The 25781-nt window shown below is 41.0% G+C and overlaps 1 protein-coding gene across 4 annotated transcripts in view; it reads left to right on the plus strand.

The window, feature by feature from the left end:
* Positions 1-25781, plus strand: part of SFMBT1 (Scm like with four mbt domains 1) — a 78125-nt gene that overhangs the window by 39324 nt on the left and 13020 nt on the right. For 3 of the 4 annotated variants that reach the window (XM_060271506.1, XM_035106166.2, XM_035106167.2), the window contains exons 2-15: positions 84-236; positions 3738-3832; positions 10397-10637; positions 11139-11227; positions 12783-13029; positions 14645-14742; positions 15932-16033; positions 17914-18064; positions 19008-19090; positions 20138-20264; positions 20649-20762; positions 21371-21413; positions 23060-23124; positions 24714-24853. In XM_060271506.1, the coding sequence (XP_060127489.1) occupies positions 209-236; positions 3738-3832; positions 10397-10637; positions 11139-11227; positions 12783-13029; positions 14645-14742; positions 15932-16033; positions 17914-18064; positions 19008-19090; positions 20138-20264; positions 20649-20762; positions 21371-21413; positions 23060-23124; positions 24714-24853 (1623 nt within the window). In that variant the 5' untranslated portion in view covers positions 84-208. Of the gene's footprint in view, positions 1-83; positions 237-3737; positions 3833-8879; positions 9031-10396; positions 10638-11138; positions 11228-12782; positions 13030-14644; positions 14743-15931; positions 16034-17913; positions 18065-19007; positions 19091-20137; positions 20265-20648; positions 20763-21370; positions 21414-23059; positions 23125-24713; positions 24854-25781 lie in introns of those variants that run through there. The other variant, XM_035106169.2, reaches the window with a different exon arrangement.

The raw sequence follows: 25781 nt of genomic DNA on the forward strand, positions 1-25781 counted from the left end.
ATTCCACAAATGGAAGAAGAAGACGTTTAGTTGTTCCGGAGTTATAAACAAACAAAAACATGTTTTAATTTTTCCCTCTGCAGTGTTTGTCTGATCATCCTGCAAGCCTGTAGAAGCGAAGACACTGAGAGCAGATGAGATCAAGGCAGTGACTGGTTGGCTTTCTCTACTTCCTGCTCCCAAGGATTATTGCCAGATTGCTGTGGAGATGAATGGAGAACAGCAGCATGAGACAGGTACTGCAATTATGGCACCTGGGGTTCCAACAGGTATCTTCTCAGTTGTAAATCTATTCTGGACAAATTAACCTCGTTTTGCATACTTGCGACACAGATGATTAAAAAGATAAGCCATGGGTAAAGTTGCTTTAAAGTTCAAAGGCAGGGGCTATGAAGACCATTGCTGAAGTTCCTCTTCAGTTAAGTATCTTCTGCACTTGTGTTAACATTGCAGTGTGCCTGTAGCTCTCAAAAACATCTTCCAGCAGCAGCTGATCTAAACAGCTTCTCATCTCATGCAGAGTTTCCTTGTGCCTCACCTCTGGCTTGTTGTGACTATATGGCAACATTTCGGTACAGCATAATAAAGGCTTATCATTAAAAGAATGAGCCCAGCCTCCCTCTGGGCTCACATACTTCTTCCTTCACCTCTTTTCCTCCATGATAACTTGGAAGCTTTGATTCTGATGTAGACTAGCCAGTTTATCATTGAGTCAGAAGCCAAACAATTGTGGTTCATCCTAATTATAGGTATTTGAAACAAGCCATCTTCTAACTATGGGTTGCAAGGTTGCAAAGCTGGCTTGTCTCAACTAACCATAGTTGTGATAAACCAGAGTTTAGGATTTAGACATAATTTGTGTTTCTGCAAGTGGAAGCAAAAGCTTATCTCCTCACACTAGAGAGGAACAGGGAGGGATGGGCACACAAGCCCAAGGCTTGTGCATAAACCACAACTCATTGTTCTGTCATGTCTAAACCCAGCCAGTGTGTTTTCGTTTTCATTTCTGTCCTCCTGCTGCCGCATTTTAAACAAGTATAGAGTTTACAGCCATCGCTTCTTTGAATTTGCAGAAATTATTCTTAAAGTTTGTGCCCACTTCACAGACCTTGTTTAGATGGAGCATAGGTGATGAGCTCTTTCACATAAGAGCTTGAATTGTGTGATTCTTCTTGATATAATCACAAACCACACGTAAGTACAGAATGTGGAACTTTGCTAATGCTTATTGTGGTTTCATATTCTGTGGCCTCAAATGCTGTGAGCTGTACATTTTGAGGGTGTGTGGCCTTTTCTCTTTCAAGGAATAAATATGCTGACAAAGCGAGTAACATTGCATGCAGTATATTGAATGTGGGTGATGCAATCTGCCATAAATAGAGACTTGGAAGTGTTAGAATCTTTCATTAATGTTGAAATTTGGCTTTTCTCCTACCCACTTCACTTCCTGTGAGAGGAAGAGTTAGTCCTTAAAGAATTGAGTACGGCATGGGCAGTACTATTGCTATTCTGCATTTCATAACCAGCCCAACCCAGTGTTTACTGCCCAGGTATTATAAATAATAACATGCAGCTTAATTTCTTACTACAACATGCCTTTGAATTTGCAAACTTGACAGAGGGCTTCCTGAAATTCTTCTCTGACAAGTGTGTATATTTTTCAGTTACATAAGATGCAATTAAGGAGACTTCAGGCTACACAAAGGAATTATATGTGAAGCTGGTTATGTACTAACAGCAATCCTATAGTCTCATTATGTCAGGACAGGAGATACGCTACTGCTACATCAGTTGTGCAGTTTCCAGTGTATGCTCAGCCCAGGAGGAGAGGGGGGAGATGCACAATGAGAAAGTACCAAAAAGCGAGAAATGTTCATTGTCTCTGGAAATGCTGCCATAGCCCACCCATCAGTGCCTATGCTGGCAATGATGCCCACATGCTACCCATCCAGAAGCAGAGCATGAACTCTCAACGATGGGGGTACACCCTCTGCGTGTTCATACTCGGCATACAATATGACTCCAAGGCCCCACCTTCCATCCACCCCAGTGGCACAGCTACAACAACACCTCTCCTGCCAATCTTCAGGCACACCTCCAGGCAGGACCCACTTATACATAAAATAGTCACTATTTTATGAGCACAAGTCACTCAAAGGGGCAGGAGAAGTCACACAGTGCAGGGTAATGTTAGAGAATGCTCATAGGCCCACCTGGTCCCTATAGGTGTCTGTGGGGGAGCAGTTGCCACCCACTTGAGCCACAACTCTCAGATTCCATTAAACAAAATGTTTCTAGCATTTATGGAACACAGGAGATAAAGCAAAACATATAGTCTCGTTTGTTTTGTGAAAGGCTAGCCTACTCCAGTCTTCTCAGTGTTTCTAACCAATGAATGAAGTCATGGCAGTGACTGACATTTAGGAAAGCAGCTCTAGCCAGTTACGCAAAGAGAAGTCTGGAGTGAAACTCCCCCTGTTCAGAGAAGGAGCTTCTTGGCTTGTTTGTAAGCCTTTTATGTTGGTCTTCCCCAATGGGGAAGTGATTGGCGCCCCATAGAAATCAATTCAATTATCCAGCATTTTAGCGTAATACTGATTGGGGACTAGTGTGTTGGCTCAAAAACAAAAGGAATAAGCAAATGCAGGAGTTTACAATCTCTCAAATTCAGATCTGATTTCATATAACAAAATGTATTTTTTAAAAAAATGAGTTCTGTTAATGGGTGGGGGTGTAAGATTGTGCTGTAAAATGCCATCCATCTTTTCCATATAGACACCTCAGCACGCACCTGACCTGCTGTATATAAGGTGTCTATGTGCATTTAAAATTATGACAGAAGTTGTTCTTTGGTGAGAGCAAACTAGCTACATAAATTGAAATGGCAACTGCAAAATCTGACACCAACTGTATAGTCAGTCTGAGCTTAGCTAATGAAGCCCATCTACTCATCCTTGAGGCATTACTTTTGGAGTGGAGAGCGTTATATATAGCTGTTAAGGAAAGAGAGCGCAGCCAGGCCTCGTGAGCTATATATCTGTTTAAGGATTGATCCTGTCACATATTAAATCAAGGGTGTACTACTTACAGACATAAGTCACAAATCAAATATGTTTGTGAAGGAGCTGCTGCCCTCTCCTCATGTATTTGCAAGTTGCTTAGTGACCACCACCTAAGCTTTTACTGTAATGTTCTTTTTTTCTCCTGCCATTTTCTTGATTGCTGTTCCGTGTTTTTGGCTGAGCTTTCAGCCAATTTAACATGCAAATAGTTCCTATTTTTCACAGAATTCCAATTATTTTTGATACGTGTTGTACCTCTTCAAGCGGTTTTTCTTACAGAAGTGCCCTCGGTACATGTTGGGTGTCAAGGACACCGAAACAACATGGGGACTTCAGTAATTCACACTGGCTGCTAACATAAGTGGCAGAATCAGGACAGGTGGCACCTGCAGCATCAAATTTCTCACCGTACTTTGTACAATCTTAAGTAGTCTCCCACTCCCAGTATTCTGGAATTTGTTGACATCCTTATCTCTGGTTGCATTATACATCAGAATATTTGCATAGTTTTATTAGGTTCCCTCAACCTGTATTAACAAACAAGGTGTCCATCTGGCTTTTTAATACACTCATTTAGTATATTTCCAAAGCAACCCCTTCACAAGTAAGGAATTTAAAGTAGCAAACCGGTGTTTCTCCTAAAAGCTTCTGTGTGTTTTTTCTGGTTTATTACAGATGCAGGATCAGGTGTGGAAGAAGCAGAATTCAATTGGGAGGAGTATTTGGAAGATACAGGAGCAACAGCAGCACCTCATGGCTCGTTTAAACACGTAAGTGAGCATCTGGTCAGTCTCTCCTCTCTTTTTTATGCATTATTTGAGCTCTAATCCCCAGAGAGCCATAATGTGAAGAAGCTCTTTTGGTTTCGTATGCTTGAGAAATCAAAATGCAGCTGTTTAGGTTTTTTGCTCCTTCTGAAATGTCTTCACAAGTCCCATTAGGGGGATATGCCATTAGTGGGGAGCTTCTGTCCTTTGCCTTACAAGGCAGCCCTTGTTTTTTCAGTTGGTGCTAGAGATCAATCCAAATAATGGCTAATGTTCATACTTTCAAAGAGAGTGGCCATTGATTATTTGTCCTTCTATGATTTGGCAGGGAAGAAGATCTCTTGCAGTTGGTACAAATGCCCTATACGGGCAACAGGTTGTATCCAGCGCTAGTCATTCTGTGCCACTTTCTCTCCTGGAATAAGAAACCAGTAGCTCCTTATATATGCAAATAACAGTTGTTGAGGTCGTACAGTCAAATCTCGGTTGTCGAACGTAATCCGTTCCGGAAGCTTGTTTGGCTTCTGAAACATTCGACAACTGAGGCATGGCTTCTGATTGGCTTCAGGAGCTTCCTGCACTCAAGCTGAAGCCGCGTTGGACATTAGGTTTCTGAAAAACGTTTGAAAACCAGAGCATTTACATCTGGATTTTTGGCGTTTGGGAGCCGAAACGTTCCAGAACGGAGGCATTTGGGATCCGAGGTTTGACTGTAGAAGCTATATTGGGCAGCTTAAAAATAACAAGTCGCCAGGTCCAGGGTTATTTTACAAAAAGTTTAAAGATCTTTTAGTTCCCCACCTGCATCACTTTTTCAATGACACCCTGAACAGTGACTTGTTACCAGAGACATGGTTCTATTCTAAATCCTTAATGCTAGCTTCAAACCAGTTGGCAATCTGCTGCTCTGTGCTGCTCGGGCAGGAGATCTAGAAGCATGATAAGCCGCACCAACAGGTTAAAGAACAGTTTCTACCCATGGGCCGTGAGGGTGCTGAATGGAAGTCAGCAACATTGCAGCTGACGTTCGGGGTTGGTGGTCGTACAACAGCACACAGAGTGTAGCAAGGACTAAGAGATTGTGGGGGGCTCATTTAATCTCACTGTAAACAAGTGGTACAGTGACAATAAAGTATTTTTATTTCAAGTATGTTGTGGTTCCCCAGCAATATAGAGCTTTGTTCTTGGCATGGCTCCTTTTTTTTTCTTTTTTCTTTTTGTAGTAAATATTTAAATATATTTCACTTGGGAAGTATGGTGAAGAAGCTTCTGACTTCAGTTTCTGGCTGGGTTGCCCGGTTGCTCTTTTATTTTGTTGTTTAAAAGTCCATCACAACTGCAGTCTGCAGACTATCCAAGGGAGTCTTTTTTAAAAAATAATAAAGTTGGCAAAGTTCAAGCTGGGATATCACTCGCAATTTTCCTCAGCTAAACTGTTGCTTTACAGATTTAAAGCCTTTGCTGCTTCAAGGATTTAAGCCAAATTGGAACACTGTTTCTGCATGTTCACAAATTATTCAGTATCCATACCGGCACCTTTCTGCTTCATCCTTACAGAACTAAGGTTGCCCTCTTGTGGCTAAATCAATGCCTTTTGTGAACCTGTGCAAACTATACTTGCCCTGTAATTAACCTGTGGCAGGCTTAACGTAATACCTTTGCAGTCTTCTATGCAACTGGGGTTGCAATTCTATTAGGGGTGTATTCTGAAGATATTTTTTCCCCTTAATCAATTTGCTTTTCCACTTGCTTATTAGTTTAATAAGCCACAGAATTGTGCATGTGCTGTGTGCTGGTGCATGTAGCCTGATTGCTTCTGCTTTGCTCCCCGCTGGCATGAACAGACAAACAAACTGAGAGGGTGTGTGCTTAGTGTAATACCTGAACCTGGGATCGTAGTTTGTTGCTCCTTAGCAAGCCTTGATGTGCAAGGCAACAACAAGTCGGATTAACAGTCATGGCTTGTTGAGAAAGACACCACGATCCTGAGCTCAGGTGCAAAATTAAGCTTCCTGGTGTAGAATTAAGCCTCTTCCATCTTGTGCTAGGGGAGGACAGTATGGTTTATTAACCAATTTTTTCATTTACAATTACAGTGGTACCTCTACTTATGAATAACTCTACTTACGAATGGAGCTCCGTCAGCCATCTTGGATGTGGTTTAGATAGGATTTTTTCTACTTACGAATTTTTAGATAGGGTTGCTTCGGCTTACGATTTTTTTCTCCCAATGCATTCCTATGGGATTCGACTTACAAATTTTTTCGACTTACAAATGTGCGTTCGGAACGCATTAAATTCATAAGTAGAGGTACCACTGTACATGTGAACACGGTCACTATAGAGTAATATGCAGATAGATAAATAGCTACACACACAATTGTCTAAATCACCACACTTTACATCAGGAAGTTATTTTTAGTCTTATTCACATGTGTCTTCTGGTCTGAAGTTTGCAACCATTAGAAGCAAGAGGAAAGAGGTGTGCTTAATTAACTATTTTAAAATACAGTAGTTATAAATACTGTAGTTAAATATTATAAATCTATCAATTAACTAATCTATCAGTATTATAATTGCTGTAATCACACCTACAGATTATATTTTGGATGCCTGCATTCCTAGACAGCTGGTCACCTGCAACTATTTTTTTCATAGTGAATGCCCTCACAAATAAAAAAGAACGAAATTAGTTCCCTTCACTCTTCATCCCACTGCAGTCTTACTAGACTGCCATAAGAGGGTGCTGTTTGAGCATGAGTGATGTGTGCATGCACACGAAAGCTCATACCAAAATAAAAACTTAGTTGGTCTTTAAGGTGCTACTGAAGGAATTTTTTTTAAGTTTATAATAAGTACTGTATCTTGTTTCTAATCCACGAATATTCCAGCCACAAATATTTGTACCAAATAAGATGTGAATCCTGTTTTGTGTTGATAATTGTTTGTTTTTCTTTCTCTTGCTATTGGTTGTTCCTACCATGTTTGCCACATTGATGTCCTCGGAGGAAAGGGATTCATTCTCTTTCCTTTTTTGCACTGTAGTGGATGACATACTAGGAAACAAATTCTGCCTCAACTGCTTGATGCATCTCATGCCATGCTTGCAGGAAAGAAGGGGAGGGCAATATATGTTAGCAGGCACACTTCTCCTTTAACACAGTGTAAAATACAACAGTAGAATGGGTTTGAAGACGTATGACATGCTGCAAAGTAATTTCATTTGCTTATCTAATGGAAAGGGACACCAGCTTCGGTTCTGTTTTGGGGAGAGGATTACATGCTGTTTTTACTCCTGATGCAAATAGTTTTTTTATTGAACATGCTTTCCTGTTAAGGATCAGTGCATAGCCATTTTTATTTCCTATACAGAGGAAAGTAGGATTTACAAGTGTAAAATTTTAATTCAAGTAAAATTGTAATTCAAGTTGGGGGCAATCATGTGGTAGTATGTTGTACTGTGGCACACAGAGAAATAAAAATTGCTATGCACTGATCTGTTGTCTGGTAAGGAAAGGGAGGGGTTGTCTGGTAAAAGAAAGGGAGATTATATTTTGTGCTGAGAAAGCATTGAAGTTTTTCTGCCAAGCTTAAAAGCACCAGAATTTTATATTCTATTACTATTATGTTGTTTAACCCTGTAATGGAATCATCATCATCATCATCATTATTAAATAATTTTATTTATATCCCCCCTCCCCAGGCATAACTGGGCTCAGGGCAGCTAACATCAAAATATAAATAATGTACATTAAAACATAAAATTCAGCAATTGACTGAAATACTGCTTAAAATCAAATAAGATCAGAAGGCAACCAGCAAATTATGACTATAGCGGTTGGGAACCTTAGGTACTCACCAGGCTCAGCTACTGCATTTATATGAGCCAGTGAGAGGAGTTAGAGAGGCCTCTTATATATAGGGTCATTATTTAGTTAATAATGGCTTCCTTATTACACATATTGTATGCAAAGAGAGAGGTTTGAATGCTTGACACTGAAATGCAAGGGGAAGCTTCTCTTTTCTTCCTACTCCCCCCCCCCCCAAACAAATGAGATTAAAGCACTGGAGCTGGTTATGTACATAAGATTGGCCTTGTTAATGTCAGCTGAAGAGGAAAGTAACTCATGTGATATGATCATTTAAAATTAATTAATTTAAAATTAATTCACTTTGGCTTTAAGCAGCATATTATCTGTTGCATGCTTACGAATCAAATTGTGTAATTTGGTCTATGTATTGTTGATTGGCTGTAGATTTAAGCTGGTTTTTTGTTTATTTTTAACATTGCCCTGTTTTATTATAGGATGTAAATTACTATTCTCAGTCTCCTTTACTTTTTATGCAGTGTCTGAACTCAAGGACTGACTGATAGGTTTTCATCATAAGCTGCAGGCTTGAATTTTTCTCACATTTTTTCGCATCACAGTTGCCTTCTAAATTATGTTTGTCATATAACGTTAATCGCCTTTCTCTTGGAATAGGTTTGAAACGCCTTATTTCTGATGTTCCTTCCTAATCCACATTCATTTGGTTTTGTCTTGACAAGCACAGATTCGTTTGTTACCAATCCTTAGTAACACCTTTCTATCCATTTTATACACTTTTCACTTGGTTACCAGTTCACTAAAAAGCTTTTTCTGCATCCTTATTGGTCTGTTAAATTTAATCTGTTCTCCTGAATTTGGATAGCACACAATGGATATTTTAGAATTATTTTTTAAATTGCCCACTCCTGTCATTGGTGTTATCTAGCTGTGTTAGCTTACCTTTGGGTGTTGATAAAATCTTCTGAAATAAATGTTACTTCTGCTTTGCAATTTATCATTGTGGCCAGATCTTGTGGCCAGTTTTTCCCAAGGTACCCCATTGTCAGTTGGTTCTTCATTGAACAAAAGCAAATAAAAAAAAAGTTTGTGCCTTGGTTTCTACATCATTGTAGACCCACTGAAAGAGGCGGTCATTAAACCACTTCTTAAAAAAAAAATCTTTAGACCCGGCCAATATGGCCAACTACTGCCCAGTCTCAAATTTACCATTCTTGGGAAAGGTGATTGAGCAGGTCGTTGCTGAACAACTGCAAGCACGCCTAGAAGAAGCGGACCATTTGGATCCCTTCCAATTGAGATTCAGGCCTCACCATGGGACTAAAACTGCCTTGGTCGCGCTGGTCGATGATCTCCGGCGAGCTAAGGACAAAGGTGAGAGCTGTTTCCTAGTTCTGCTGGATTTCTCAGTGGACTTTGACGCCATCGACCATAACATCCTTCTGGACCGTCTAGAGGGGTTGGGAGCTGGGGGCACTGTTCCGCTCCTTCCTCCTGGGCGGTGTTCAGAAAGTGGTGTTGGGGGATGAGTGTTCAAACACCTGGGCACTCACTTGTGGGGTGTCTCAGGGTTCTGTTCTCTCCCCCATGCTTTTTAATATCTATATGAAGCCACTGGGAGAGATCATCGGGGTTTGGGCTGGGTGTTCATCAGTATGCAGATGACACCCAGCTCTACCTCTCTTTTAAATCAGAACCAGTGAAGGCGGTGAAGGTCCTGTGTGAGTGCCTGGAGGCGGTTGGAGGATGGATGGTGGCTAACAGATTGAGGTTGAACCCTGACAAGACAGAAGTACTGTTTGTGGGGGACAGGAGGCGGGCAGGTGTGGAGGACTCCCTGGTCCTGAATGGGGTAACTGTGCCCCTGAAGGACCAGGTGCGCAGCCTGGGAGTCATTTTGGACTCACAGCTGTCCATGGAGGCGCAGGTCAATTCTGCGTCCAGGGCAGCTGTCTATCAGCTCCATCTGGTACGCAGACTGAGACCCTACCTGCCTGCAGACTGTCTAGCCAGGGTGGTGCATGCTCTAGTTATCTCCCGCTTGGACTACTGCAATGCGCTCTACGTGGGGTACCTTTGAAGGTGACCCAGAAACTGCAATTAATCCAGAATGCGGCAGCTAGACTAGTGACTGGGAGTGGCCTCCGGGACCACATAACACCAGTCCTGAGAGATCTACACTGGTTCCCAGTACGTTTCCGAGCACAATTCAAAGTGTTGGTACTGACCTTTAAAGCCCTAAACGGCCTCGGTCCTGTATACCTGAAGGAGCGTCTCCACCCCCACCATTCAGCCCGGACACTAAGATCCTGCACCGAGGGCCTTCTGGCAGTTCCCTCATTGCGAGAAGTGAGGTTACAGGGAACCAGACAGAGGGCCTTCTCAGTAGTGGCACCCGCCCTGTGGAACGCCCTCCCAGCAGATGCCAAGGCAATAAGCAACTATTCTACTTTTAGAAGACAACTGAAGGCGGCCCTGTTTAGGAATGTTTTTAATGTTTGATGCTGTACTGTTTTTAATATTCGGTTGGACGCCGCCCAGAGTGGCTGGGGAAACCCAGCCAGATGGGCAGGATATAAATAATATGTTGTTGTTGTTGTTGTTGTTGTTGTTGTTGTTGTTGTTGTTGTGTTTTTAAAAGAAGTTGTTCCAGATCCCTGCAAAATGTTTTTAAAATTAAGTGATCAAATTGCAACCATGGAGCCATGCATTGATGTGTTGCTTGATTTCTTTTTTTAAGGTGGACACTAGCCTGCAAAATGGCTTTGCACCAGGCATGAAACTAGAGGTTGCTGTCAAACCTGGCCCTGATACGTACTGGATTGCTACAATCATTACCACTTGTGGACCATTACTGCTATTGCGATATGATGGGTATGGAGAGGACAGGAAGGCAGACTTTTGGTGTGACATCATGACAGCTGACTTGCATCCAATTGGGTGGTGTGAGCAGAACAAGAAGACCCTCAAAGTGCCTGAAGGTAACAGTCCACCATGGGGAGAAGAATGTTTCAATAAACCTCCTACAGATTATATATATTGCAGGAGACAAAGCCCTGTTTAAGATTTTTGCATAATCTTCTGTGCTCAGCTGTCCATAAACTACTAAGAATGGCTTTGAGTCTATTATACCTGCAAACACTATCATCACTTGGCTGAAACAGCTGTAGATGAATCTGTTTTTCACTTGGCTATTTGTTAATGCACCTGTTGGACCCATTCATATTTGTAACGACTATCTGTCTCTGTGCTTGTGATAGTTCAATTCCTCTGCTTGACCTCTAGGAAAATGATGGTTGAGATCACAAAAAAATCTTACTAACTTCAAGTTCTGCTGCTGAGCAAGGCAAAAGTTGCAAATCTTCTTAGGATTGGACATGGGGCCTGCTGTTGACTTTCCCCAGCATAAATGTAACTCTATGATACGTTATGATAAGATAGGAAGAGTAAATACTGAACAACATTTTTTCTTTTCTTTTTAGGCATCAAAGATAAAATTTCTAACCAGGAGGAATTCCTTCAGCAGACTCTGAAAGGAGCTTGCAGTGCTCCTGCCACTCTTCTTGAAGGTGTAAGTGTGCACATGGATCAGCAGCAATAAAAATACTTCGCCCTTGTTACGTCTTAAACCAATATCTATTAAAGCCCTTTGTGTTAGACTTTGCGGCTACAATAGTCTTCTGGAACAACTTCATTTTTCCCTTTACCAAAGTGAATGTTATGACAGCTGAGGATTCACATTTAAAAGGGCACAATAAAATGTAAACATATAGTTTGAGCAGCAATCCTAACCATATCTGCTCAGAACTAAATTCAGTTAAATTCAATGGGACACAGCCCTTCTTAGAATATACTTTAATGATTTTAAAAAACACACACACACTTTCAAAATGCTATTTTTCCTCCGGTGGAGGTCCTTTGATGTAGCTGACCTATTTTGCTTTCTTGCTTTTATGTAAAAGAAAAATATTTTGTTATGGTAGAACTAACTGGAAAAGCTTTCCCCCATACTTCCAAAGATAGCCAGAGATCAGATGTCAATGAAATAAACAACTATCTGACTTTTAGAAGACATCTGAAGGCAGTCCTGTTTAGGAAAGTTTTCAATGTTTGATGTTTTATCGTGTTTTTAATATTCTGTTGGGAGCTGAGATGGGGTATAAACTATACCCCATATATATATATATATATATATATATATATATATATATATATATATGATTATGTGTGCTAATTAGAGAGTTCAGATTCCATTACTATGTTTTCTTGTACTTTTTTTGCTGTTTTGGGAAGCTAATCTTTCAGCAAAACAGCCTACCAGCGATACCTAGTGAAATAATACAAGTATTAAAACATAATAATTTATTTGAAACACAAGACACTCAGCTACTCCTGGAAGAGAGGACACTGGTGAAACACCAATGATTCCAGTTCAAAAGGGTACATGCTTAAAGAGAAGGTTGATAACCCACATAACCAACCATTCTACTTATAACCACCGACATGATTTCAAGGTCTGAATGGGAAGGATGGTAGGAAATGGCAGATTCCTTGTCCTTCCACAGTAATCACCAACCTGGCTGTGTCATAGGCACTAGCATCACAAAGACAGACGGTTGAGAAAGTAGATCTGACGGTATGGATAGAGTGCATAAGAATATATTTTTAAAGAGTCAATATGGCAGAGGTGGGCTTCCTAAAACAAATGCGACCAATAGTATTTGCTCATCTTTCCCTTATAAATAAAGATGGGTAAGCATTTTTAAAGGAAACAGAAGGTCATTTTTTCCAGCCCCAGTTTGTTTTTGAAATTGCTTGACAAGAAAGCATGAAGACAAATGCTGGTTCCTACTATCTATATGAATTACAAATTACCATGATCTTAGCTGTGTGGCTATCAAGGTTTTAAGTGGAAGCTGCGGTGCCGTGAATAGGAAATAGGACTACATTTCCACATCTTGCCAGAATTCCTGATAACTCATTAGCTGACCCAACAGTATTCATAGCTGATGTCTGTGTATAACTCAGCATGAGCAATGAAGAGGGATATTTTGTCTTGATAGCTTTTCAAGGCAGGTGACTGGACAGCTTACCATTTATCTTCCTTTTTCCACTTTCCTCCGCAGCTCCATCGAGGGAAGAATCCCTTGGATCTCATTGCTCCCGGTTCAAGACTAGAATGTCAGCACCTGAATGATTCTCTAGGAGCTTGGATAGTCAATGTTTCGGAAAATGTTGGTGGAAGGCTCAAACTGCGTTACGAAGGACTCGGAGATTTAGATCAGTATGACTTATGGATGTTCTATTTGGATCCCTTTCTCCATCCAGTGGGCTGGGCAACTCAACAAGGATACATCCTTGAACCTCCACTAGGTATAAAACTGCATTTTCAATTTGGAGTGCAAGGTTTGAAGAAGAAAAACTTTTGGTGTTTTCACACGCGCACACACACACACACACACAGACACACAGTGGTTCCTCAGTTTTCGAACATAATCCATTCCAGGAGGCCATTTGAAAAATGGAAACTCAATACGGAAGCCTCAAAACATATGGAAAACTCAAAGAAGAAGCCGCCTCAGAAGTTCGACTTCCGAGGTGCATTCGAAAATGGAAACATTTACTTCTGGGTTTTCAGCGTTCGAAAACCGAAACGTTTGACCTCAAGATGCTCAAAAACTGAGGTGTACACACACACACGTACTTGCTTTTGGAATTGCCAACAAGACTCATCTGCTCAGAGCAGCTATTTTAAAAGAATAGAAAAACATGTAAATTTCCCAATATTGTACCCCTGTCTCTTGTTTGGGGTATATTGACAAGACCAAACAGAGAATCTCTGGGATTTGGCATTTGCTAGTATGGACCCAGGTGGCGCTGTGGGATAAACCACAGAGTCTAGGGCTTGCTGATCAGAAGGTCGGCGATTTGAATCCCTGCAACGGGGTGAGCTCCCGTTGCTCGGTCCCTGCTCCTGCCCACCTAGCAGTTCGGAAACACATCAAAGTGCAAGTAGATAAATAGGGACCGCTCCGGCGGGAAGGTAAACGGTGTTTCCGTGCGCTGCTCTAATTCACCAGAAGCAGCTTTGTCATGCTGGCCACATGACCCGGAAGCTGTCTGCGGACAAATGCCAGCTCCCTCGGCCTATAGAGCGAGGTGAGCGCCGCAACCCCAGAGTCGGACACAACTGGACCTGATGGTCAGGGGCCCCTTTACCTTTACCTAGTATGCTATGCAACGTAGAGCTATACAATAAGGAAAAATAGCAGGCAAAGGAAAAAGAGAGAATGCATGCATACATGAATTTGTCTTTGTCTTCCCTTGGGCTTGTTTTCATTAGCCTTGAACAGTATTCTGTGGTCTCAGTTTAAGGAACTTTCAGTCGAAACAGAAATCATACTGTGTCTTCACAGACATCACATGAATAGCATGGGACTGTTCCAAACCTGGAGGATTTGCATTTTCTTCTTAAAGTTTATCTGAGCTGCAGACACAATTGCCATGAAAACAGGCAAATTGCTCTAGATACATAGAGTCTGGTAGTTCTTTTGTTGTCTGAGAATAAACTTGGAGCAATGCACATGCTCTGCTCTGCTCACACTCTGGGCATGGAGATGCACTTTTAGGCCCGCAACCCAAGGGCACACATAAATAGTGCACTGGAGATAAGTTTAAGGATTCCTTATCAGCAATTTGCCCTCCCCTCCAATTCCATCTCCAAACTGCTTATGTAAAAAAGCAATTAAAAGGTTTTGCATAAGAACTATTAAAAGGAAGTCTCAGTGGGAAATGCAAGCATGCATTGTGGGCAATTTAAAAACCATTCAATGTGGGGCTCATAGGGAGTGTTCAATGGGGGAGGGGAAATGGCACCCTCTCTGTAACTTTTGAGTTGATTTTCAGATCGTTGACTACGTCATGTACTGTAATGGACTCATTTTAAAAAGTGTGGCACTTTATTCAGACTACCATTCTTTTATTGAAGCTGTTAGGCATTTGAAGACTGAAGCAGAATGGCAGGATATCCTAGAAAAAATAAAAGAGGAGGAAGAAGAATCTTTGGTTCCCACTGATCTATTTAAGGTACAAGAGCAGGAATTTGCTATTGGATCACTACACCCAGCCTGAGTGCTTTTAACAAATGGTATGGTTAAATATAAAGACCTAGATGCAGAGTTCACATCAGTTGAACACCCACAGAATGCTCCTGCTGGAGGAAAGCAGGAAAGGATGGTGATTTTCAGAGTCATTTGTTGTGCGCCCGCTGAGAAGCTGTTCTGGGTGGTTGGGGTCCCTTTTGGAATAGTATGGGAGGGGGCGAGGGAAGTGGGAATCAGTGAAAATCATCGCCTTTCCTCCATCAGTAGGCTCCACTGGGTTTCGGTTCCTTCTGTTGCGCAAGCTGCCTGAAGTTCTTTGCACATTGGGTCTTATAGGCTGAGGTAGTCAAATAAGAGTTATGCAACACTTTCTTAAAGGTGTTTTGACTTCATCATGTTTTTCAGAGGTACCACATTCCCTAACTGTGGAGAGAGGTGGTACCACTGCATGCTCTTTATGTCTTAGCTTGGTTTCCAAGTAGCACAGTCCAAATGACACTCTAGGTTGGTCTTAGATTGCTAGGTCAAAGGGGGAAAGGAAGTCTGTGATTTGGTCCTTTGACTAGAAGGCAGTATAGAGCTAATGCTGATTCTGTGGTATTTTTTCCCATTAACTTACATTTGCCTTAAGTGGCCTCCCACATTTTCAAAAACATCATCAATTGTAGACCTCTCAGAAATAAGATTATCCCAACCAAGCAAAGTTACGGTTGATTGCCTGTGACGTTATACTTATTTTATTCTGTGCTAGAGATCTAGTTCATTTTGTTCAATTTCAAGTGACAAGAGTTTCCTGGACAAGTTTTTTGTTTTTACATTAAATGGTCTCTGCGAACCAGGAGAGTTTTCTAAATGTCTTCATTATGCTGCAGATTAGAAATTACTGGGTGAAAAGTATTATGTCAAATCCCAGTCTTGCTGAACTGAAAATGTAATGTCCATTTTAGTAAGAGAGCAATTGCTGCCAACTTTCATTTGCTGGCTTCCTGTAAGCGAAATAACTTTTGAAATGCCAGGGTGAACTATTAGTGTAATTCTTGTTGAAATATTAAAGGATAAAGTTATGACGTCTCTTGTGCTAGTGGAAGATACTAGGCATCTCTTCTACTTTGAATAATTTTCTGATAAAGGGCCTCAATGATAATATAAAATTTTCGTGTTGTCATTTTTAGGACAAACCTGTTGTTGGAACTCATTCATTCTCTGTGAACATGAAGTTAGAAGCTGTTGATCCCAAAGCTCCTTTCGTCATCTCGCCAGCCACAGTTACAAAGGTACCCAATTATATTTTGAAGTTTTCTGGCTCCAATATATAACATTTTAAACATATTCTATTTTTTCATCTTCCCATTTGGCATCAGCAAGGTAACTTTCTGGTCTTGTTCGCTTTAATATAATTTTGTGTATACTCAGTGCTCAAGACATGTTTCCTCGAGTTCCTTAGTGAGGTCCCCACTTTTGGGCCTTCTATTCTTTCATGATTTATTGCAATGAATGACCCATATGCAGTACCCGCTATAAATTAAATATGTCCATAGGCAACCCCCCCTCAGTTTTTTGTTGTAAAAGTAACTTTCTTTTCAGTTTAGAACTCTTACAAGTCTAGGTGTCATAACAATGTCTGGAATAGATGCACAATTCTTGTCATTTTCTCAGCAGTAAACTGTCAGAGCAGCTATAAGGTCTGTCAACAGTATCAACCTTTCTTTTTCTGCCTAACCAACATTTCCTTTATCTTACATGCCTTACGTTTCTATATCTTATTCCTTCTAAGATGGCTCATCAGAATTTTCACATAAAATAGCTTATCTATTTGAGAAATTCGGGTGGCATTCTCTCAGTCCCATTCCTGTCTAGGTACATTTTTCTCCTCCTTCTAATCAACTACACATTTAACATAGTCCCTCTGCTGCCCACAATCTAATCAACTTCAGCAGCTCATTATTGTGTTTATCTTATTTAATTACAGTTCATATCAGTCATCCTTGTCATGGGATGGGTCCTCGGAATTAAAGGATCAACTGTGCTTTCCCACCTTCTTAATTTTACTTTATATGGCTAGCACAGGGGGAATTCCTTGCTTTAATCAGTCAATTTTTATTTATTTATTTATTTGTTTTATTTCTATAAAATGGTGTTAATTTCTGTTTATTAAACTTTCTTGGTGTCTCAGTAATCCAATTCAAATTTTTGATTTTTCTGACTTTATTTCTTGAGAAGCATAAGATCTCCTGTTGCCCGTTTTGTCTTGCTTCTTTCTATATAAATGTTTGTCCCGAGCGTGTTCCCATTTCGCTATATCCTCCTTCAAGGTTCTGACCATGTTTGAGGTACTTTACAAGCATGAGGTTCTGCATGCTCAAAGAGGTTTCCAGGGTTGTATTTCTCCCATTCCTCATGACAGATTACTTTTGAAATTGACGTGACTTTCAAAAGTAGTGTGTAGTCTTTCATGTGGGTAGACGGGCTGTTCAAAGAAAACTAGTTAACTCCCCATTGAGCATGCTCGGTCCTTGGGCACATTGAACACAGCTCTGTATCCTAGCCAATAAATAACAAAGAATAACAAAGTATCCAACTAGGTCCTCCTCAGAGTTGACCCGCTGAAATTAATTGATGAACCTTAATTAGTCATGGTCATTCATTTCAATGTGTCTGCTCTTAATAAGACTAACATCTTGGGAATTCCATTCCACCCTTTGCTGCAGATATGTGGGATTGTTTCTTGTCACATGTTTGTTTACATTCCAGCACAGATTGCTGGCGTGAGCGGAACTTCTGCTCTGTATTGCTTTTGTTTTCTCTCTCTTCAAGAAGATTGGCAAGGAGAGAAGCCATGTTTTCTTTGTCCTGATTTATGTATAATAAATGCGTAGCTTAGTATCGTATCCACCCCTCAAACCTCATCTTTTGTGCAGTTTACACTGCTGAGTAATGTGTGCTCAAGCATGCACTGCAGCTTGAGTCGCTGACAAACGTCGGAGGAGGATGACTGATGGATCTCTGCAGCGACAAGACTGAGGGGGAGACGCTCCAGCTGTGGCCGAGCTGTGGCCGATACAACCCATTATTAGCAGTAGGACAGTGACTCAGAAAGTTTTATATGTTAGTAAAGTGAACTTTGTTTCAAAGTCATTCCTTTGTCTTTTTGCAGGTTTTCAACGATAAATACTTTTTGGTAGAAATAGATTATTTGCGACCCGAATATACCACAAGCCGGTCTTACGTCTGTCATGTCAACAGTCCTGGTATTTTTCCTGTGCAGTGGAGTCTAAAAAATGGCTTGCATCTCAGCCCTCCACCAGGTGTGTAGCCTATGCAGTACGTTTCCAGGCACAATTCAAAGTGTTGGTGCTGACCTTTAAAGCCCTAAACAGCCTCGGTCCAGTATACCTGAAGGAGCGTCTCCTCCCCCATCGTTCTGCCCGGACACTGAGGTTCAGTGCTGAGGGCCTTCTGGCAGTTCCCTCATTGCGAGAAGCCAAGTTACAGGGAACCAGGCAGAGGGCCTTCTCAGTAGTTTGCACCCGCCCTGTGGAACGCCCTCCCACCAGATGTCAAAGAGAAAAACAACTACCAAATTTTAGGAGACATCTGAAGGCAGCCCTGTTTAGGGAAGCTTTTAATGTTTAATAGATTATTGTATTTTAATTTTTGTTGGAAGCCTCCCAGAGTGGCTGGGGAAACCCAGCCAGATGGGTGGGGTATAAATAATAAATTATTATTATTATTATTATTATTATTATTATTATTATTATTATTATTTGCCTGCTCTCATATGAACAGTTGAACTGGAAACATTAATCTTTTATCTCTGAAAACACTTCTATTCCGCATATTGCAGAGACTGGGACAATTTAACAGCAAGATTTCTTATAATGACTATGAAAGTGGTCTGGGAAAGACATTGGGCCCTAGGCTTTTCAGGTAGTGTGAAAAGCCTAGTTTGAGAATGTGAGGGCATTTGTGTGTCCTCAGGAACTACTCATATCATTCTCAAATTTCCTTAAGCCAGTATAGGATAGACAAATGTTGAACAAGGAGTAGAGAGATCCTGGCATAAATCCCACACAACTATTATGCTCAGTGAGTGTCTTTTGGCAGACTGTCTCAGTTTATCTTACCTAAGAAGGTGGCTGTGAGGATAAAATGGAGGAGAGGATCATGGCTACTACACTGACCTCTTTCTAGGAAGAATAAAATAAAAATGCATTAATAAATAAGAGTCAATTGTTTGCTCATTCATAGGTTATCCTGGGCAAGACTTTGACTGGGCAGATTATCTCAAGCAGTGTGGAGCAGAGGCTGCTCCCCAAAACTGTTTTCCTTCGGTAAGCATTCACAATATAATGTGTTTATTCAATGGTGAATATTTTACTTCGTTTGTAAAGCTTGTTAACTACATCACATAGTGAAAATAAGAATTAAAGTAACTGGTGTTTTTAGGGCAAAGCATCAGCAAATAGTCTAAAGAGATGTTTAATATTCAACTTATTCTGCAAGAATTGATGGTATCTCAAGGCTTGGATGTCGCGCAATGGCATTATGCATCTTTGGCCACAAACAGGATATGAAGTGTTTGAAGTGTAGGTGAGGGTTCACCTGATAAAATGTTTCTGGGAGGCCAGCTGAATTCAGCCCCTAGAATATCAGAGAGATGGCTCAACTAGTATCCTTCTCCCCGAAATCTAGTCTTCAAGGTTCCGGGATTCTTACTGCTTTTTTTTTACTGCACACGTGGGAAGCACTTTGGTGGGGAGGGTTAGTGAATTTTGCTTTCCGACAGCAAGCACTTCAGGCCATGTGGTATTCTGTTCTAGAGAGTCATCAGCCTGTCGGAGCAATTTTTTGGTAAGGGACTCTGATGGGAGGGGGAAGCCTGGTACATGCATGGAACATTGCATGCAGCCTTTTGGATCCTGCCTTAATGTATGGAAGAGTAAACCATGTAGGTTCCCACTTTAGCTTGAAGTGGCACAGCCCAGACACAAGTTCACCCCCTTGTTGGCCCTTAATTCATCCTTTGTTCAGGAAGTAGGTTTCTTATTTTGCATATGATATCTCCACTATTGCAGTTTAATTTTGATCTTGAGTATTGCAAGATTTGGGTTTGAAGCAGAGTCTCTTGCATGTTCTACTGTAAATTCAATTATTTTTTCTTCTTGTAATACTTTTTTTGAATGCCAGGTTGAAATTCCCTTGGTAATCTACAAGAAGCCGCTTGCTGATTATTGTTTTGAACTTACCATTTAAATCCCTGGTGATTCCCTTCAATGGTCTATGTTTAATTTGTTCTGAATGTTTTTCCTGTTTGGTATATGAATTGGGTACCCTTAAAATTTCATGTTCCGCCTAAGTGTTTTCTTCTTCTTTTTTAGCTGACTTCTGACCATGGCTTTAAGGAGAACATGAAACTTGAGGCAGTAAACTCACAAGATCCTGAAGAAATTTGTGTAGCTACTGTTACAAAGGTGAAGGATTCCTATCTCTGGCTACAGCTGGAAAGTAAGTTACCGTGTATTTTGAAAGGCAGATGTTTTGAATTTTGTTCGCCTTCCCCATGTAGCATGTTAATGCCACTGCCGTATCTGAACATTATAAATCTTTACCAGCCCACAGTCTTACTCCTAAAAATGGCTCTGAAAACAGCTGTTCCAGCCCAAGGTTTTGTTTTCGGTTTTTTGCAACTCGTGATAAAAACCCTTATAGGCAACAATCAAAGGCTTGTTTCCTAACATGCCTGTCAGGGCCTGTCATGTTACTTATGTCTGATTCAAATGTGCAGGTACACAGACATGTATTATAGCAAGTGTTGTGTTGTGTTCTGTTGCAAGTCCAGTTGCAACAAACCATTGATTTGGGCTATGTGTTCCATGTTTATTTTAACAGGTTCTAAAATGCCAGTCCCTGAATGCATAGTGAGTGTGGAATCTATGAATATATTTCCAGTAGGCTGGTGCGAAACAAATGGATATCAGCTTAGACCTCCTCGCAGGGCAGTAGGTACGACTAATACAATTACTATACTACAAGATGGAGTGGAATGTATTGCAGAATTGGTTGTTGTACTTCACACAGTACTATGGTATATCTGCATTTGTTACGTAACAATGGTAAAACACTCGCTCTGTAGCTCTATCAAACAGCACAGGAGCAAGTCCCCAGAGAGGAAGGACTGTGGAAGGTTTTAAGACATTTTTAATTAATACTTTGCGAATCTCACTAGAACTTAGCAGCAAGGCAACCCTTGGGGATACTTGGAGCAGCAATAGATGGGCAATGCGCAAGCCCTTGCATGTAGATTTAGAGTACCCTTCAAGTTGGAGAAATGCATGTTTGTAAGCTTAGGAAATTGAAAAGCCTGTGTGTTTGCACTTGAAAGTTCAGGGATTTCCCCATGTTTGGTTCTTTGCTCATCTCTTCACATTTCATAAGAAAGTTGGGTCTCAATTCCCCAGGCGGTGATGAAACATGACTAGAATCTGTAGCCTAACCATGTAAATGTTGAAATTCTGCTTACAGAAGATTATAAAATAAAAAGTGTGTGTTATCATTGGAAAACTTTTTAAATGATACACTGGTTATTCATTGACTTTCACCTTGGCTTACAGTGAACAAGGAAAAGAAAATTGCAGTGGTCCAACCAGAGAAACCGTAAGCATTGAACTTATTGCACATTGCTAGCAATGGACTATTTTTTTGAGAAGCTTGAATGCAGTTAACTAGAGCTCACTTACTTAGTAGTTGGAAATATTATGCATGTTTGTAGCTCTGTCATGCTACGATACTCTCTGGATATACCATAACTACTTCTCTTCTAAATCAGCTGCATCTTTCTGAACTGTTCTCAGGTCATATTGGAGGTGTGCACTTTTTCGTTAGTTAGAATGGCTTTGGGTATTACTTTTTAAAATTCACCCTCACCTCCCTTTCATAAGTGCTGCTTGAAAGGTTGTTACTTAATTCTTTTTCACTTCAGGTCCCCAAATGTCCCATGAGTCACATAGATAGTTAGCCTCACAAATCTGCATTTGGATTGCAATAGCAGAAGATGAACTCCGTTAGAAAAGTAGATAGAAGTCCGGTTAATTTAGAAGAAATAATCCCATACTTTGCTTGATACACTGCAGTTCTCTGGAAGTGACCTGCCATCAGTGGATCTTCCTGTCATATAATAGTTGGATTGAGATGTTAATATCTATACCAGGGGTAGTCAACCTTTTTATACCTACCGCCCACTAATGCATCTTTCTTGATGGTAAAATTTCCTTACCACCCACCAGTGCTCGGTGGAAGGAGGATTCAGTTTGTGCCGTAGAACCCTCCCGCCCACCTAGAATCCTGAAATGCCCACTAGTGGGCGGTAGGGACCAGGTTGACAACACCTGATCTATAGACTCACCAGATGCTATAGATGTTATGCTATAGAATCTATAGCATGAACACTCTCTGGGTTAGTCCCTTAAGCAAGTTCTCTGTCCTCCAGTTCTTGGAAGTGATGGCCAGCTTTGCTTTCCATCTTCTGGTGCATTTTTCTCACACGCATGCAACATGTCGGACAGGGTAGGAGGGATATTATTCACTTGACATTATTTCACCTGACATGTTGCTGCTGTTCTTTAGCAGTGCCTACATCTCTGCCCCCCTTGCTGGTTTTATAGAGTTGGGCAAGAAAGGGACACTATTCCAGTCCAAGGATACATTCCAACCAGCAGAGCCTGTGGAGCAGGTTCTGTGATGAGGGTGCCTAGGAGGAGTCATGGGTTATAGAAAATCCTGAGGATCAAAGAATCCTGGAGGGCCACATGGGGCCCCCAAGCCTGAGAATCCCCACCCGTTTTACACACAGTTAATACATTAGTTTAAAAACTCCTGTTCTTTAACTCACTTGGCAGGTCCCATGTTGCAGTAGTTGTCATTTGTTATGCCACCTATGTTTATACCGCTTTATAAAGAACAGATATGACCTGCCCTGGGAGGTTTACAATCTAAAATAGACAGAGGGAAACAATGGATGCAGGGCTGGGCAGGGGAAGTATATGTTATTTTTTTCAATGTTGTGTTATAATAGGGCTTGGGCACTAAGGAAAGAATGAGGGAATGGCAATTCCAGAGGGGACAAGAGGAGAGAAGCAGGGGAAGGGAGACAAAGAATATGAAACCTTGCTAGAGGCACAAGTCCCTTCTACTGTAGAAACAAAAACAAAAGCCCAAACTGGATGAGGAGCACAAGAGCAAAGACTCATGTATGAATAATGCCATCTCTCTCTCTTTTTGCTTCATATCTCTTCCTTGGTCAGAATATTATCCTCAAGAACTGTCCATGAGGGACTAAAGAGCCAGGAACTCAACTCCGCTGATACCGGTAAGAAAGAAGTGTCTTTGTGTGTGTAGTAGTTGGAGAATGAGGCTAAACGCACTGGCTTAGCTTTCTAGACCTATCCTGCTGGGATGAGGCTCTTCCTCACAAACACTTCCTACTTTTCCTTTGAACTTTTATCCGTTCTGCAGTGAGTTTCCATGCTCTGCTTTGCAGGGAACTCTGGCACCTCTATAGACAAAAGGCGATTTGACAGTAGAATTCCATATGTGCCAGATGGTGAAATCTAATCATTTGTTAAACTGTTGAATGGATGACTGTTGAATAAGTGCATCTGCTGCTGAACAAATCAGTTAATACTCTCTAAAATCTTACTGCATGACTTGCAATGCAGCAAAATGTGTGTTTGAGGTACTACGTAATGTCAGCTTTGCAGAAGTGGCTGCTGCTCATTCTGGGATTTAATTGGTTTTTAAATGGAAAGATGTTATGTCAATACAATACAATCTCTATATGTGCCAATTATAAACCCCTGGAATTAGGGCTTTAAAAGAAAGCGGCGCTTAGTCCAAGCATAGCTGGAATGAAATGACTATTGGTATATTGATATCTTTAACTATCTTGCATCACGGAGGGTGCTAACTTATTTTGCACGCTAAAGCAAATAACCATAAACTTTGCTTCAGTGTTAACACATAATAAATTGTATCCAAAAAAAAGTCTGCATAACAGGATGGCAGAAGTTGACTTTCCCTCTCTCTGCTCCCCCAGCAGCTTCTCAAAGGGGTCCTCTGAGGGCACCCCAATCACACTGCAGAATGGGATAAACTAGAATGGAGTTGGGGCAGGGAAGAGACCAGAAAATCAGGTTATTGGCACTGGCCACAAGCCCTTGCTTTCTGTTTGATTGGGCTTTGTGACATTGTCACGTAGCTGATTCTAGCCCAGTTTTTAGTGGTTTAGATCCAAACCTCTGTGTGCTGTTCAAGGGGGTTTTGTGCTAGCAAAAAGGCCCTTGTGCAAATGAGCTCCCTGAATTTTGGGCAAGTTTCCTCATCCCTCAGGTCCAGCTTGGGGTGAGTTGCAGGGGGCTGCAGTGAAGAGGAGCCACTGGAGTCTAGTGTGCAAGCAGAGTCCCTGTTAATCTGGATCCAACTCACTGAATTTATAATTCTGCCATGGGGAGGCAGAATAAATTTCGCAAGGTATATTATTTACCTCTGGCCTTGATAGGGGTATCAAAAATAAATGTGCATATATGTGAAACTCTGGGTTGTATCCAGAGTTCTGTGTTCGTAGTTCCACTAGTGCATTGGGACTTCTCTTTCCCTCTCCTCTGCCCAGGCTCTTCTAGAAAACATCTACACCAGAGGGTCCCTCAAGCCCCCTCCCCTGAGTTGATTTTACAGGCACACAGAGATCAGAGGGGACAGGAGAGGGTGGGAGCAGTTGCATGCATGGAAGTGTGTTGCACCAGAGGAGCTGCAGTGTTGGATGTGGCCCTGTATTTATTGGTTTCATTCCTATAGTTTAAATTTGTTTGGCAACTAAGCCATCAGGGAACCAAGGTTCCACGGTATTTAGAGCACGTTTGCACAGGGTGTTCTGATTATTATTATTCTTTTTTCCCCTAGTTGTAACCAATGGTAAATACTGCTGTCCAAAGATCTACTTTAATCATCGCTGCTTCTCAGGGCCATATCTTAACAAAGGTAGAATTGCAGAACTGCCACAGTCTGTGGGACCAGGAAACTGTGTCCTTGTTCTTAAAGAGGTAAGGGCATCTGGAAAACATGGCTATATGCTTGTGGCACAATTTATTCCCTTTCTCTGTCAAAGCACCCCCTCTGTATCATTGTAGACTAGAAATGCATTAATGCAGCATTAAGATGCATTAGTGGGCGGTAGGTATAAAAAAGGTTGACTACTCCTGGTCTGATTCATTGTGTTTTACTTTTTTAAAGCTATTTGTTTTTAATGTATTATGTTCCCTGCCTTGAGTGCATTTTTGAAGTGGAAAGGCAAGAATGGACATCCAGTGACAAATGAAAAGGCTTTGGGGCACATAAGATATCTGTAGGGCTCTGTACTTTTTGTTGTATTACAGAAATGCCTCAGTGGCATATGGAGAAGAGAATATACACCTGTCACTAAACAGCAGTAGAAACTGCCCACGACAGAATATTAGAGTTGATGAGTCAGTCATTTGATCTGTTGTGACAAATCTATAGTCCTTTGAGAACATTCTAGATTATAGGAGTTGCCTCTGGGGGTCTCTGCTGCATGTTAAACGCCATGGGTTATTCTTCATAGTGGCAGCTTTGTCAGATACTGTGCAGTATCCATGGTCTAACAAATCCTTTTTTGTATGAGTTTTTTTTTAATAAGGGTTCACTATTCTGGGTTATTTGCTCATTAAATTGAGGCATGTTTCTTACATGGCCGTCTTACTTCTCGGAATAAATTGAATGGGGCAATTACCACTCAATAATTTTCCCAGATATTTGAATGCAAGGATAAATATTTACTTTGAAAGCAAGTTGGCTCGAAGCTCGTTATCAAACCTCATATATTTGATCAAAATCTGGCTCATTTTTAATGTATCCTTGGGCATTTATTTCAAATGAGACCACCCCATAAATGTGTAAAACCTAATACTGGCATTTTTGTTTCCTCCAGTACCTGCTTTTTAGCTCATTGTT

The sequence above is a fragment of the Zootoca vivipara genome, chromosome 2, assembly GCF_963506605.1.
Source record: "Zootoca vivipara chromosome 2, rZooViv1.1, whole genome shotgun sequence".
In the NCBI taxonomy this organism is placed as follows: domain Eukaryota; kingdom Metazoa; phylum Chordata; class Lepidosauria; order Squamata; family Lacertidae; genus Zootoca; species Zootoca vivipara.